General features: G+C 29.0%; 1 protein-coding gene across 5 annotated transcripts in view; it reads right to left on the reverse strand.

The window, feature by feature from the left end:
* Positions 1 to 1,498: 1,498 nt before the first annotated feature.
* Positions 1,499 to 16,644, reverse strand: part of fus (fusilli) — a 112,265-nt gene continuing 97,119 nt past the window's right edge. For 3 of the 5 annotated variants that reach the window (XM_065513891.1, XM_065513892.1, XM_065513890.1), the window contains exon 11: positions 14,513 to 16,513. In XM_065513891.1, the coding sequence (XP_065369963.1) occupies positions 15,329 to 16,513 (1,185 nt within the window). In that variant the 3' untranslated portion in view covers positions 14,513 to 15,328. Of the gene's footprint in view, positions 3,309 to 5,248; positions 5,504 to 14,512; positions 16,514 to 16,644 lie in introns of those variants that run through there. The other 2 variants (XM_065513893.1, XM_065513894.1) reach the window with 2 other exon arrangements.

A 16,644-nucleotide genomic window follows, 5' to 3' on the forward strand; every position in this document is an offset into this window, starting at 1 on the left:
GTTAAAATAGATGATTGTCCTCTAAAAAAGAGGACGTATGGTCACCTTAGCTAAGAACTAAATTTTCTTTATACGTTTGTAGTTATAAATTTTTATAAGCTATCATAGCAATTAAAAGCAATTAAAATCAAAAAAATTGATAATTATTTTTTTTAAATTTCTGAGTTGCTTAACATTTTTGCATGCCATTTGTTTATAGGCACCAAAATGCAGCTAATTTTGATATATCTTTTAGATAATAAGTTAAACTTTAATTCTATATTAAAACTAGATCGGAGGCAAACGGCGCCAATAGTTAAAATCCTAGTCAAAGTTGCATAGGTGAGCCAAAAAACATTATATATGTATTTTAAATGAATATATTTAAAATCTGCTAACAATGTCTACAAAACTCATTACAAAGATATAATCTGAACAAGATTCCCTTTCCAACAAGGTATACAATTCTAAAAAAAATAATTATAAATATTAAAAAAAACGTCCTTGAATATGGTGTAATTTTAACTCCCCAAATCTTTAAAGTCGAAAGTAATGTGTTCTGTCGCCATTTTCGAATACTTCTGTTGACATAATAACTATAATTTCTGCAAATAATTATTGCTTGACTTCTTAACTTTACGATAGAACTTGTTTTATGGTTAATTTTGCAAAAATCAATTATGAGATACATACACCTTTATAATCCACTGTGCGGAGCTTCGATAAGTACAAGAATTAGTATCGTGTCTTATGCTGTCGTGCTACAACATTTAATTCTTCAACGGCTTATTCATATATGTTAGTTATTTTGTGATATGTTTTTATTTTTTCAAATGAAAAAAGATGTTACAACGATTTGTAGTAACGTCTATCTCAAAACCGTACTTCAACTAATACTACGAAAATTAGTATAGTTTATACCCAAAATTATAAATCGAAATTGAAATGAAAACAGATATGAATGTTTTCGATACATTTTTTATACATAAAAAAACTCTAAATTTTTTTGAAGCAAAATATTTTGAAATGATAATTTTCAATTGCTGATAGAGAAATAAAGAAGATTTAATGTCAGTTTCTCGATGTCGAAAGAAGTTAGTCGATAACATTTAATGCTATTTCTATAACAAAATCGACAAAAAACTTTTTGTCCAGACGACAAAAAATATTAAAAACTTGGATAATATGTTAAATATAACAAAACTAGATTTGGACGTTCTAGAAAAAGCATTTAAATCCGCCCCCTAGACATAACAAATACAAGAACAAAATTTCATTATTGAAATTCCCCTTATAATCCGATATCCTCCATCATCCTCAACTTCTAGAAAAAGTACCCAATTTGGTTCATAATCCCTTAATCTGACAACACTGCCAAACGCCAGTATACGGAATATTATTTTTTTTCGAACACTGGTTACAACAGGGTTTTAGTCTTTGCTAAGCAAACGCACCTTGTTAACAGCATGATTCATAGAAACTCTAATTCATAGAAAAAATAAATAAAAACACATGAAGAAATGTTTATTATAAAATGTACATATGTAGTTTATTTAAAACATTTAAAAACAATTTAATAGACTTGACAATAAAAACAAATAAACAGAATGTTTAATTACATTTAAATTAGCAAACATAAACAATTATTGAGAGTTTTGACAAGGTTTTAAAGATAGGTATTTATTTGTATTTGTAAATTTTACAAAATTATATTTACTTTAAAAGTTGTATAAAATTTTCTAAGAAAATATTGTTCTTTATTTTGGAGATGCCTTTTTTACAAAGAATTTTATTGATTTGTTTATTTATTTTTTGGTAAACCAATTTGTTTTTTCTTTTTTTTCATTAAATAACATTCATTTAAATAATTAAATATATAAAAACATAAATAATTTTACTATTGACTAGGTTTTTGTTTTTCATATTATTTTTGTTGTGATTACTTATTTTTTAAAAAAAATTGTGAATTTTGTTTTACTTATTAGTTTTTATATTCACTAGATTTGTATAAAATGTTTTATTAATTATTCTAACCAGAAAGAAATTTATATTTGTTAGACAAATAATTTCTCTAGAGTGCACTGGTTGTTTCACTTTTCTTTTTACATAAATGAAGTACATAAGAATTTATTTATTAACTTAAGGAGCAAAGTTCAGAATTTAAATAAATTAAATAAAACAATTACATAGCTTTTAATTTACTTTGTTTTTGCCTAGTTGTGATTTAAACATTAATATCAACATTCATTAAATTAAGTTTATAATTTAAACAGAGAAATATTCTTCTAAAAACTCGTACATATTTGGTAGACAAGCCAACGAGTTTAATTAAAATGGAGAATTGTTGTTTCAAAGCATTCGAGATTCGTATAATTAAAAAAGTTACTTAAATCTTAGACCACAAGGTTTGTAACTTGGCTTAATGTTTTTTGAGTTTTTGCAACAACCACATGTGAAGGTGTTTGATTTAAATAAATTATAGATGGGCCATCTATTGGCAAGATTAGGAATTGTGATTCTTTGTTTGTTGGTTGGTTGGTTTGTTTTTCAGTTGTGAAGAAATGATTAAATAAATAATTTAAAATAAAATCCGTTAAATAGAAATCTCAGTATTTTGTTGCTGTTGTGGTTTCTGTGATTATTAAATTAAAGTAGCACTTATTGTTCTAGTAGTAATTGTTAGTGTTCAATATTTCCTACGAAGTGTACAATTCTACACAATGATTTGTGACTATAGCAGTTGTACCATTCATATTTGTAGTTGCAGTTGCTGGAGTGGTGGTGGCTTCTGTTGTTGCTACAACCACTGCCTTGGCAGTTACTACCGGCTGACTCGGAGCAGTCGTGGCTGAATTTGTCTTTTTTGGATTCGTTTTTAATGCACTACGTTCTATGGTGTGACTTGTATCGATGGCAAGCAATGGCTGTTCAGTTGGAGGCGTTTTCACTATGCGACCCGGTGGTGTATTTACAATTGCTGTTGCAGGTGCTGGAGGCGCAGCCAAAACTACTGCACCTTGCAAAGGCGCTGGCGAACTATAGTGGTGATACGGATTTGTGTGAGTATGTCTGGTTGGTGGTGGATGTGGTGGCGGTAAAGCCATTTTATTGTGATAGGTGGGTGTGATGGGTGTTACGGGTTGTGGTGGACCAGCCGCTAATGCCGGATATTGCTTGGGAGTTGGCACCATGGTCATTGTAGGTGTCTTATTTGGTGAGAGTATTAAGCTATTTGTGTTCGTAGGAATTCCCACTGTTGGTGGACTTAGCGGTGACGCTGGATTACCGTAGTTTGTTGGTGGTACAGCGGGTATATAATCGAGAGAATACTAGAAAATACAAAACATTCATATTAATAACTCATTGTAGAAAATTGTCTAGTGATTTTCGAAGAAATTATTACTACAAAATTTACTAAGTTCTAACGTTTGGATTTTGATTCCATAAACAGCTTGAGGTTAAATCACACATATTTAAATCTTTCGTTAAATCGAATTAAAAAGGTTTAAATATATGCATACATTACTGTAACCATTATTTAGCATGTATTGGAATTTGGATGTCACCTAATACCACTGTGTGTAATTTTTTGAGTCATGAAAATATAACAATATACGGACACCACTACGTGATAAAAGACCAAAAAATAGGCCGTATCTCCCAGTTTTGCCCAAAGTCATGCTCTTTTTTATGGGCCACCAAATATCATTTTCTCAGCCTCATATCTGGCAAACAGTTCGGAATCTTGAAGATGAAGTATTTTTGATTTTATATGTCCACAATTTTTGATCTTTATGACAAGGGCTACAACTTTGCCTCAGAGAGTTAATCAAAATTCCGAACTGTTTGCAAGATATGAGCCTGAGAAAATGACACCGAGGACCCAAATCTTTGGGGGCCCATAGAAAAGTGCATGACGTTGGGCAAAACCGGAAGACACGGGTCTTATTCTTATTGGTCTTTTATCACGTAGTGCTGTCCGCATATGGTTACTATTTTCGTGTTGCACTGTGTAACTAGATGCTGAAATCTTTTGCAAAATTGGATAATGTTAAATGGTTCCACACTTTATATCAAGTTTCGATTTTTGGGTCAAAGTTGCAGTATTTACAAAAAAATATAAAAAAATTAAAGATTGAAAAAAATTAGTTCCACAACCAGTTCTAGAACGCACGTATATAGGCAGTTATCATTCTAGTTTAGCGTTGCGACAAATGATTTTTGTTTGAAATTGTCACCTTCGTAACAAGTTCTATGGAATTGTTACGAAGTCAGTACCCCTGGTTTTTGCTACAAATTATCACTCTCCGAACTAGTTCTACGGAAGCGATATACACACCATCTTGAGAACGGTTCTGGAAATAGATATTTCATCAATGTGTTTTATTCGATATTGTCATACTTGGATCCAGTTTAGGGAACCAGTTAAGGAAATGTTTGTTTCTTTTATAACATTACAAAAAAGTATTTTAAAATGCTGGCTTATCGACTTTTAGATCTATTTTTATCTCTCAAAAAAATATTTAAAAAAAGAATCGATGACAATTTGTTTTCAATGTTCTAGTTCTAAACAAATAGTACAAATTAAACTCTAGAATTCTTAAGAATCACAACATTGTTCTTAAGAATGGGTTCTAGAAGTAATTGCGATATAAATAGTTCTATGGTTGTTATCAAAGAATCTGAAGGGGTTCTGTTTAAGGTCGTTCTAGAACAAGTGATTTTTGAAGAAATTTAATTATTGGTCATAAATTTGTTAAAATTATTTCTTAAAAATACATTTCTCAGCTTATTTTTTAATATTTAATTTCAAATTACTTCGTTGAATGTCTAATTTACGATTTTGTAATTTAAAATTTCTAGGATACTAAATGGCTTAATCTGAGGTCAAAGTTGCCAAAATTATGTATTAAAAATAATAAAAAATATAAAAGGCATTGTTGGTTTAGAACAATTTCTGTATTCCATTGCAGCAGTGGGTCAATTTGTAGGCGTATAGCAAAATTGGAATCTACACAAAATTCTAAGAAAATTACCAAAAGAAAGTATTAAAATTAAAACCTAGCTCCCGCTGAGAGGCTTCAAAATACACAGTTAAGAAATTTTGATTTTAGCCGCTTATTTTGATATACAAAACAGATCCTTATCTAATGTCTAGCAGCTGTGATTATTCATATTTTTTAATTTTCACTCAAAGTGAAAAAATCGCCCAACTTTTAGAGACCAAAAAACAACTCTAGTTTAAAAATTTGGAATTAGGAATATTTACCTACCATAGGTGGTCCATGGCTGCCAGGCACATGAGTGGGTGAATGTGTGGGCTGATTGAAGTACGTCGTCGGAGATACAGGAGGACTTGGATATGGCCAATAAACTAAAGGATGTGGATAAAATGCCGCTGGATGGGGCGGCGGATGTGTAGGACCATGCGGATGATGAGGAGCACGATGAGGTGAAGCCAAAATGGGTCCTGGTGGAGGAAATGGACCAAAATGACCAAATGGAGGACCAATCACAGAGGCACCTAAATAAACAAATTTGAAATAAATTAACAAAAAATCTTTTAATAATATAAATTTAAACATAATTCAAAATGATACTAAATATTTATTTGATTTCCATAATTTTAATAATAATAAAAAAAAAACAATAATAGGGATATTCAATCAAACTCGTTTACTACTCATTTTTAAAATATATGTTGGCAAACATGAAAGCCTAACAAACAGTAGACGAGTGTAAATTAAAATTCATAATAAATCCATGATTATTAAAACTTAAATGTTTAGAACAAATTCAAAACAAACTCAAAATTATTTAATTAATTAATTCAGAAATTATAAATAAAAACAAAACAAAACTAAAAACAGTAAAGAAATAGTTCAAAGTGTTAAAAGTTATACAGTGTTTTTCAATTTTTTTTTATTTTGAAAAAGGTATTCGGTTAAATAGTGTTAAGAAAGGGAAGTCAGGTAAGGAAGAGAGTGAATAATATTAAATTAAAATTAAAAGCACTCACCGTAGCAAAATTTATTAAATTAAAACATTTATTTAAAAAAAAATTTAATAATTACCAGTGACCCACCATGAATAAGAAGACTGTTTTTTTTTTGCAATTCAGTATTTTTTTTTTGTTTTTAATTTTTATGCCACCAGCACCACCAATAAGAGTAGAATACAACTGACACTCTGGACCAAAAAAGTACGTACGATGATGAATATAATAATTATTTTGGTGTAAAAAAATAATAAATGTATAAAAATTAAACAACACACACATTTTAATGTAACTATGTAGTATAAACAATCACTTTTAATTAAAAAAAAAATAATAAAATAATAATTTAAACTAAAGTTATTATTATTATTATTATTTTGTAAGGAAGCTCCAGTGCTAAAAATAAATTCAATCCATTTAATATATTGAAAAAGAAACCCAAAACGTTACATACGACTTAATTTACCAAAAAAAAAAGAGAATATGAAATTACAATGCTAATCATATGTCAAAATTATGCTGCAAATGAAAAAATGGCTGCACTTATATGAAACATTGAACGTTAGACATGGGGTTTTGAAGTTTTTCCCGCAGATGCATATAATTTTTTAACTATTTGGAAAACTTTTAGATTTAAAAAAATAATACTAATAAATAATAATAAGATCCCAAAATCCATAACGATTAAAAATCCATTGAAAAATAATTTTGATGGAATTTTCAAAATTTTAAAATAAAGGTGCTGGAGTTCTTGAAAAGTCCAACAATCTAGAATTTTATAATATGTATATAAGTTAATTTTTAAAGCCATATTAAAAAGCTAGCACAAAGTACTGAAAACAGTACTAAAATATTTCAAACGTTATAGGTTTACAAAATTGAATTTCCAATTACACAGGTCAACGGGAAAAAATGTGCACCATAATTGAGAAGCCGCAGATACTTTTTTGAAAATTTAAAAATTTTGGGAAATTTATTTTTTCTAGAAGATCAATTCAAAATAAATTTGTAAAAAAATCGAAAAAGTACTTTTTGTTCTGCGGCTACTCAATTGTACTACTGGAACCACAATACATCAAAATTGTGTAGTGGTTTAAAAAGCCTCTAATATTTTTTCTATTTTGTTGCCCTGTGTAATGTCTTCAAATCAAATGCATACAATTTTAAATATTGATTTCGAAATCTTATATTCCAATAGCTAACTTCAAAGTCCGTTAGGGACCTTGAGAGGGAAGGGGATTTGGTTGATTGGTGGCCCTTATTTAACACTATTTCGATTTTCAAAGGTGTTCAATAATTTGTTCCGTCATCTACAAATCAAATGTTCAAAAGTTTAGCAGCTAACCCATTGTATGTACAATAATTAAAATTTGCATATTTAATTTTCATTTATCAATTATTAGAATAGAAAAAAAGTTGTATAATTTTTTTTAGCAATTTTGTACTTTAAAATAAAAATTTTAAATATTTTAGGAAAACAAAATTTAAAAATTTTCAAAATTTTTTTTTAATTTTTTAAAATATTTTTTTTTTTGAAAAATTATGAGTGAAAAAATATTTTTTTTTGGTGAAAAAAAATCGGTATAAAAAATTATTTTTCCCGATTTGGACCCATTGTAGGTCCTACAGACTATGGCCTTATATTTGAAAATATCTATAATTAGATATCCTTATTCAAATATAGAACAAAAATATGCCAAAAATCGAGGTTGTCCTGGTTTTTTCCTTATATCTCAGCCAGTTGCTGGCCGATTTTCTCGATTTTAAATAGCAATTGATGTATGAATCATGTATGTAAATTATTTGGGGGCTACGGAAAGTTGATTTCAACATACAGACGGACAGACGGATATGGCAATATCGACTCTGCTATCTATAACGATTCAGAGTATATGTATATACTTTGTAGATGCGCAAATGGAAAATGTAGAAATTACAAACTTATAAATATATACCCTTGCCTACTCATGGTGAGGGGTATACAAATTTTGCAAATATTAAATTTGGGATTTGAGATATGCTTGAAAGTTTTGTTGGTATAAAGTTATACTGGGTTAACTATGTTTTGCTAAAATTTTAAGCATTTGGTTTTAGATGACCGATAACAAATTTAGACCTTGGGGTCACCGAAAAAGTCCAATATACATAAGAGCCAGTTTAGTGACTACTTTAGAAAACTGTAGATCTAGAGAAAGGGTTTAGAGATATACCACCATGTAACGTTTAATGTTAAGATGTTTTACAATATTCTAGTTGATGTTACGAGGAGCAGGAGAAAATTACTTACAGCTTCAAATAGTCGGAGTAATACTCTATTTGTTAACACCATCCACAATAAAAAACACATACAAATAGTTATAGATAAATTAAATTAAAATTAATAAATAAAAAAATAAATAAATAAAATTGTATGCGTAGTTTTCACTGCATCAGCACCTTGAACCCAAGATTAAAAAAAATCCAAAGAATTTGTTTTTTATTTTGATTTTAATTGAAGAAATGTGGGCGGACGTTACACAGACACACACGTAGTTACATATGCAGGTAGTAGAGATGTTTAAATACAATTATAAAACTAAACTATAAACTAAAATAATAATAATAAGTAGTAAATAAATGTACTAAATATGTTTAAAGTATATTTAAGCCACCTTTGAAACCCTTCTATTTATTTTTTTGTTTGATTCATTTATTGTTTTTATTTTTTGTTGCTGGAAACCACCAAAATTTTTTGTTAATTTTTCAATACCAATTAAATGGAAAACTTGTACACACTCTAACTCAAATGAATACAAATTCCACCATTCAATTAATAAATCAAAAGAGTAAGAGAAAAACAAAATTATAAATAAATAAAAATAAAGGAAAAAAATACACACACACATAAAAATGCTAAATAAATGAATGACACCCTACAGGAAAAAAAATTAATTTAAATAAAAATGCGAGTTAAAAACACTAGAGAATTATACACACACACATACAAACTAAATTTTGAAGAAATGTTTTGTTTTTGTTTTTTAAGATGAATATATTATATATTTTTGTTGTTGTTCTCTATAAACAATATTTTTAAGTAGATAAAATGTTTGTTTTTTGTAATATTTAATATTTATTTAAGTAAATAATTCAAAATTAAGAATGTGGGAAGAATATATTTATGTTGTATTATTGTAAGTAAAAAAAATAATTAATTAATTAAAATTATTTAATATCAAAACGAAATTAAAATGTATTTTTTGTTTTTTTTTTTGTTAAATTGTAAGAATGTAAAGCCAAATAATGTTTTACTTTTTGTTTTTATTCTAAATAAAACATTTCAATAGAATTTTGGTTTGACTCCGTTTATAACCGGAGGTTAATTAAAAAGGCACTTTTGTCATATGAAATGCACCAAAATTCTTTTTTTATGCTTAATTTTTGAAATGTTTTAAAATATTATTCATGCGTTTTATTATTTTAACTTAAAGATAATTTTTTTTTTATTATTTTTTTAAATAATTTACTCTATTGAAAGCAATTCCTTTTTTGAGCAAAATATATTTCAATTTGTTTTTCAATTCGTTTCTAGTACTTTAAGTACATTTTATAAAAAAAAGAAATAAAATTGTAAATTTAAACTAATATTTTTGTATATGGAAGAAGAAAAAACTAAATAAATAGTGCAAAAGATTTGAGAATATTTGTTGATATTTCATATTTGCATGTAGGTTGCAAAATCATTATCTGTAAATGTATAATTGTTTTTTGAATAATCCAAGTACCTTCGAATCATTCAACTATATGTTTCATATGTCGAATTTTAATAAAATAGAAATGAAAATAAAGAAGTTTCTCGCTAAGGTATTTTTGTAGACAGACAGCTTTGTTTGGGTCAGTGGATTTTTTTGATAGATTTTAAAATACATAAAGCGTTTTTAATTTGAGCTCCCTATCTTTAAATTTCAATAGAACAAAGTATTTTTAAGATATCATCGACAAATTTTATTCGTTTAAAAGGCCGAATGCATTATTTGTGGCATCGTGTAAATGTCCGACAAGGCTTTCGAAATGTCCAATTTTCCATCACTCTGTCGCATATTCTGAATTTGACTGATGTCACGTATTTGTTGGCTTTGAAGGTCGCTATGTGGCTTATTCGTATAGACCTGCGACTTAAGAAATCCCCACGTGAAAAAATCGGACGAGGTCAAATCTCGGTGGCCAGTTCACATTATATCCACATAAGAAAACCATGTCCACAAATTGTTCCTATTGAAATCACATATGGTGTACACCGTTGATGGTGATGACCTTGCCAGCGTCGTTGTCAAAGAAATATGTCCGATGACACCGCCAAAATAAGAAGCAATCATGAAGATTGAGCTTTTTGGGACTTCGAGCGCTTAAGAAATCCTAATGCCGTAATTTTTTAATTGAAAACAGATTCATAATTTGATTTTGACCCAAATAATTTGTATAATTATGTTTCTGAATAAAACCTGCTGAAATCTACTTAAATCGATGATAAATTGCCGAAGTTTTAAAAATTTTAGTTTTGCTAATAATTTATACCCAGCATAAAAAATATGGGGGTATATTGAGTTTATCATTCCATTTGTAACAAATCAAAAAGTATTAATCGGAAATGTTTTGTATTGAAAACGGACAAAATCGGTCAAGTAAAAATAGTTGATATTTTTCGAAATTGTTTTGAAAAGGGTAAGTATTTCAAATGAAATATGTTCCCTTTTCACATTCTTCGTCCATCAACTTTGTTCACTTGAAAAATTTCACAATGTTGTGCAATTTTTAGAATTAATTTTGTTAACGAATAAAATCAACTATTGTGAATAAAAAGTTCATGGGAATATCACGATAGTAATTTTCAATTCGAGGGGAATGGATATTTCATGGGAACATAAATTTCACATGTTACTGCCGATAGGAATGATTACATGAAACTTTTCACACATTTTTCTCCTGGTAAAAAGACAAGCTCTGTTGAAAATGATAAGAATCGGTCAATGTCTCAAGAATCGGAATATGTCTCTGTGTTACATAAATGGCTACAGATTTAATTCCATGTAAAACAAATCATAAAATTAAATTTTGTTTGAATCGGTCCATATTTGACCATAGCCCCCATATATAGCCCACTGGAGATGAGCGATCCCGTGATTTTTGAAGAACGTCGTTCTCAGTGAACGTGATTTATAAATCACTATTCTTTTAAACAGTGACCGTGATCACGTTTTGTCTATGTTATGCAAAATAACAACAATTATGTATTATTTTCATTCTTAAATATGTTCTTATGTTAACCAAAAACTAATATTTGCTGATTTAAAAACGTCTGTTAAAAAAACATAGGAAAATAACAGAATTAAGCAAATGCAACAACATTTTAAGAGAACTAACTGATATGTTACTTAAAATTTTATTTTATACACTGTGTTGCAGATATATAAAATTATGCGCTTAAAAATATGCAGTAACTGTTGTTACCAGTCAATGTTGAAAATATTAAAGAACGACATTTAACAGTTTGTTGAAATACGTAAAAGAACGACATTAAAGTACCTGTTACTTTCTCCATTTGTTACCAGTGATTTTTAAAAACGTTACCAGTGAATGTTAAATAATATAAAAGAACGACATTTAACAGTATGTTGAAAAATGTGAAAGAACGATATCAAAAGTAATTGTTACTACAGTTTTTCCAGTGATTTTTCAAAAACGTTACCAGTGAATGTTGAAAAATATTAAGGAACGACTTAAATGTACCTTTTACTTGCTATATTCAGTAACTGTTGTTACCAGTGGTTTTTAAATCACAGTGATTAAATTACAGGTATGGAAATATCGCTCATCTCTATAGCCTACTCCTTTAAATCACTTAAATACGCATCAATCTCTTACAAAAATCGATATCAGGTACAAATATGAAAAAAAGTAATTCCCATATAAGAACCATTTCCGAAGAACACATGTAAATATGGATTTTAAACAAAACGACAAACCGTATTATATTATAAATACTGGTTTTTATTTAGCATTTCGTACTTTTATAAAAAAAACTCGCATATCTCAACCTTTGATAAATTTTTTAAAATGTTTTTAAATTGTAGCCACGCCCACTTTTGTAATATTTTTAAATGTGGGAGTGGTTGGTTAAATTGTTTAAATTTTAACCTTTTTGTTATAAGTTGGATTTAATACAATACAATTGGTCAATTCATAAGGTCTTGTCATAATGTCCTAATATTTCACTACTCTGCGGCTCGGCTTAACCGACTCTTAGGCGTTCGGCGCACATCCTCGGTTGGTTACGATAACACAATAAACATAGCATACAGAGTAGTATTATTTTAGGACATTTTTGCTTGAATGGCAATAACAACCTTTTTAAACCATTGTGAAATATTAGAACATTATGACATGATAGGAGACCTTGTGAATTGACCAAATATGTATGATATTTGATCCCAAAATGTATATCAAAAAAAGCTACGAAGGTCAGCAGTCTAATAAAGATATAAGTTTTCCCCTTGATTGTAAAATAAGGAGGAAAAATTTGTATGAAAATCATATTAGCTTTTTTTGATACCCATTTTGGGATCAAATACATTTATTTGAATTTTAAAGGACGCATTATTAGTCTCTACTTTCAGATATTGAAAATGTCCAGGTTGTTAAACACATTTCCAGGTTAATTTATTATTAAACCAGGACTTTTCTAACTTCCAAATAAAAAACATGATTTCATGAAACCTTTTTCAATATAAAATCCCAACAAAAATAAAGTAAATTTCATGAATTCCACATAGTTTAATACGAGCACTAGTATGAGACGATAACCCAGCAATATTATAGATAGAGCGCAAAAGTTTGACATAAAAGCAAAAAATTAGGAGGAGAAAGAAATAGAACAATAATATTGAAATTGTTGTCTAGTGTACATGGATTAGTGATGACAAAAACAAAACATACATTTATATAATAAATTACAGAAATACTTAAATAAATACGAGTAATTAAATTTGAATCTATACAACATAATGATTTTGCAACTAACACCAACAAATTTTTCATTTCCCCTTTTTTTTCTCACGCACAATTATAAATATTTTATATTATTAAATATCATGGTAGAACCAACCAGGTACAATTATTAGGGAGAGTTTTCAATATTTACCCCTACAACGTCAAATAACGCATTTACTCTAATCACTTTTTATTTTGTTTTCTCAATGTTTTATTTGGAAAAAAATTAATTTGAATTGAATATTTTAGGAAAAAAAGAAAATACACAAAAATTTGTTTAATTATTTTTTTTTGTCTTAGACATTTCGTTTTGTTTTTTTTTTCTAATTTTCTTTTGTTTGACGTTATAGGGAATGTATAATTGAGAACGTACTTTCTAATAATTGTACCTTGCTTGTTCTGCTATGATTAAATATGTTTGTTTATAAATAATGTTTTAATGTAAAAAAAGAGAAATAATTTTATATTTTTCTTTTGTGTAAAACAAAAAATATAAAATGTAAGTAAATAATTTAAGTACACATTAAGAAGAAATTAGAAAAACAAAAGAATTAAAAAAGTTATAGCAGTATTAAACAAATTAATTAATAGATTTTAAAAGACAATTTCATATTAAAAGTTTTGTGAAAGAGGTTATTAATAAAATTTATATTTCATGCTTTTGGTTTGGGTGTTATTAAAGAAAGAAATGTCAATATGGATCATTAAAGATCATAAAGATCAATTTAATATGGATCATAAAAGTTTATAAGCTGCCTTCAGAAATTTTCTTTTAAAATTTTAACCAAAAGTATGAAATTTGTAATTTTTTTCTTTGCTGAAATTGTCATTTAATTGAACAGTAAGTAATTAATTAAAACTTGTTAAAGTTTTAGGAAAAGTTTTCAATAAAGAGCAATTATTTCAAAAACTAGATAATAGTATATTCAGAATTTGGAAAGTTACTTGAAGATGACAAGAGAAACAAATGTTGTTTCAACATTTAAATTGAAAATGAGCCAACCATTAACTAAATAGAAGTGATTAATTTCGATTTGATTTTGTTTTAAATAAAATAAGTAGTTTATACAATAATCTTAAAGCCTGAAAAACACAGTTTATGTTTTGTAATAATATTTGCGAAATTAAAAAAAAAAAAATTTATAATAATTAAAAAACACACTGCAAATGCCCAAATATGTAATAAATATAATATGTCAGACCATTTTAAATAAAAATTAGATTTTATGACGTCTTTTTTTTAAAGCAAAATTGTATGCAAAAGCCAACACCAGACATTAATCAAACACGGTTAAACATTAAACAAATTATACCAATAATAGTTAAATTAAATTAAAGTAAACTTAAAAAATTAATATAAAAATAAATTTTAGATTTTGTTTTAAAATAAATTGCACTTAGTAAAAGAGTTTTAAGAATTCTCTTGTATAAGAGAAATAATAAAGAATTATTTGTTTAAGATTTATGGAATTTGTTGAACAGTGTTTGATTAATGTTAGCCTCTTAATGTCTTTTTTAAGATTCTTATTTTTGCTGAATTAAAGTTTACAATTTTTTAAACCAAATCTCAAAACCCAATTAAATATTTTAGAGATAGTCTTTTGTTTAAAGTTGCCAAAGATTGTTTGATTTGTAAGGAAATAATTTTGTTTAAGTTTAATTCCTTTTTTGTTTAATTTAAGTAAAAGTAATGTATTTTTTTATGTATAATTTATAAATTTGTGCAAATGCTTCAGTTTTTTTTTTATAAAAAAAAAGTTTTAAGCTTAAAACTATTTTTTCTTTTTTTTTCAAAATATTAAACTTAATAAAAGAAATAAAATGTTTATATTCCAAAATTAAACTTAATTTTAAGTTAAATGTAAAAATAATAAACAAATAAAAATTAAAAAATAAATTGTTAAACCCATGATAAATAGTTTAAAGAATTTAAATTTCAAGTCATAAAAGAATTCAATCAATTATTGTATGAATGTAAAATGATGTAAATTAGAAGAATTGATAATTAAATTATTATGTTTTTAAAGTACATATCTTTTTTAAATATTGCAATCGTACCGCCCTTGTGCTGGCAAAGGGTGGTTGGTTTGTTTGTGGGAGGAAGGCCGTTTGGAAGCACTTTAATTTTATTTTATAACTATAAAATTGGAATGTCTTGAGCAAAGTAATGGAGCTTATTTTCTTAGATTTTTTCACTCTAAAATTTGTAAAAGTAATAAATATATTTATATGTATATAAATTGTAATAAAGTATGCAACTACTGCTATGCAGTCATTTTTATATTCGATTTAAATTCAGATTAAAACAAACTTCACAGCCAGTTTTTAAATGCCGTGATTATAAAATTGATAAAAATTACCCGGTTGACGGGTCAAAACACGTTTGGCTGCACTAGCAGCGGCATTGGCTTCCTGTTGGAAGGCGTTCTCGTAAGAACGTTTCATGGAATGTGGCAAAGCAGCAACAGCTGCTACATTGGCTGCATTGACAGCAGCTGCTGTTGCAGCGGCATGCATGCCACTGGTTGTAGTGGAGGCAGCTTGTTGCGGCATAAGGCCTGCAAATTGATAGCTCTGTTGGGCAGGCATATAGCCCAGGGGAAAGGGTTGGAAGTAGGGGCGTGGCATAAAGAGAAACTGAGGCTGGCCAGCACTTGTGGTACTGGCCTGACCCATAGCTGCAGCAGCGGCAGCAGCATTTTGCTGCTGCATAAACAAGTGATTAACATTTGTATACATTTGATGCTGCTCCGCGGCTGAGGCGGCAGCAGCTGCCTGTTGGCGTGCCATCAAATTGTGTTGAGCAATAAATTGAGCTTGTTGCTGAGCAATCAAAGCCGAGTTAGCGGCAGCTGTGGCCGCTGTAGGGGGAGGTGGTAAAGAGAGGTTAAAGGGAAATGTCATGGCGGCTTGAGGGCTCACAGCTGAGGCTGAGGCTGTGTGAACGGGCAACTGATTGGAGTGACTGGTTAAAGTTCCCACAGCTGCAGCTGCATTTTGTGCAGCCACGGCTGCAGTTTGAGCCATGGACGGATGTGGTACCGCTGACGGCGGTGCTGTTGCTGCCATATATGGTGACATGCCACCGGCGGCAACAGCTACCGACTGAGCTGTGGCCGGCAAAGATAATTGGGGTGGCTGTGAAAGGGCCGCTACTGCTGCAGCCACAGAGGGCGGCGATTGCAAAGCATGGGCATGAGCATGAGTGTGAGCATGCGTATGAGGACTAATAGTTTGTGCGTTGGCCGGCGGTTGTTGTGCTAACATACCCGGTGATAAAAGTGATGGTTGTTTGCCAGCCCCCAAATGGGGGTGTGCATGAGCTGCTGGTACTGGTGATTGCAGGCCTCCATTCAGGACCATATTCATATCGTCTCCGGAACATTGGAAAACTTCAATATAACGATATTTCTTACCAAACACCATGAACTGATGATGTTTTCGTTGGGCACACAAACGGGCTGATTCCTCGGAATCCATCTGTATAAATGCCTCGCCACTAGGTTGACCCTGAAATTAAATAGTCAAATAAATAAATTAATTGAATTATTTATTAATTAGCCTGAGACAATAGTCATGGAAACATTAGACTATAATTTGTAATTAAAGACTATGGCCGGGTAACTTAACAAAATTTTAAT

Source organism: Calliphora vicina, chromosome 5 (genome assembly GCF_958450345.1).
Source record: "Calliphora vicina chromosome 5, idCalVici1.1, whole genome shotgun sequence".
Lineage (NCBI taxonomy): Eukaryota > Metazoa > Arthropoda > Insecta > Diptera > Calliphoridae > Calliphora > Calliphora vicina.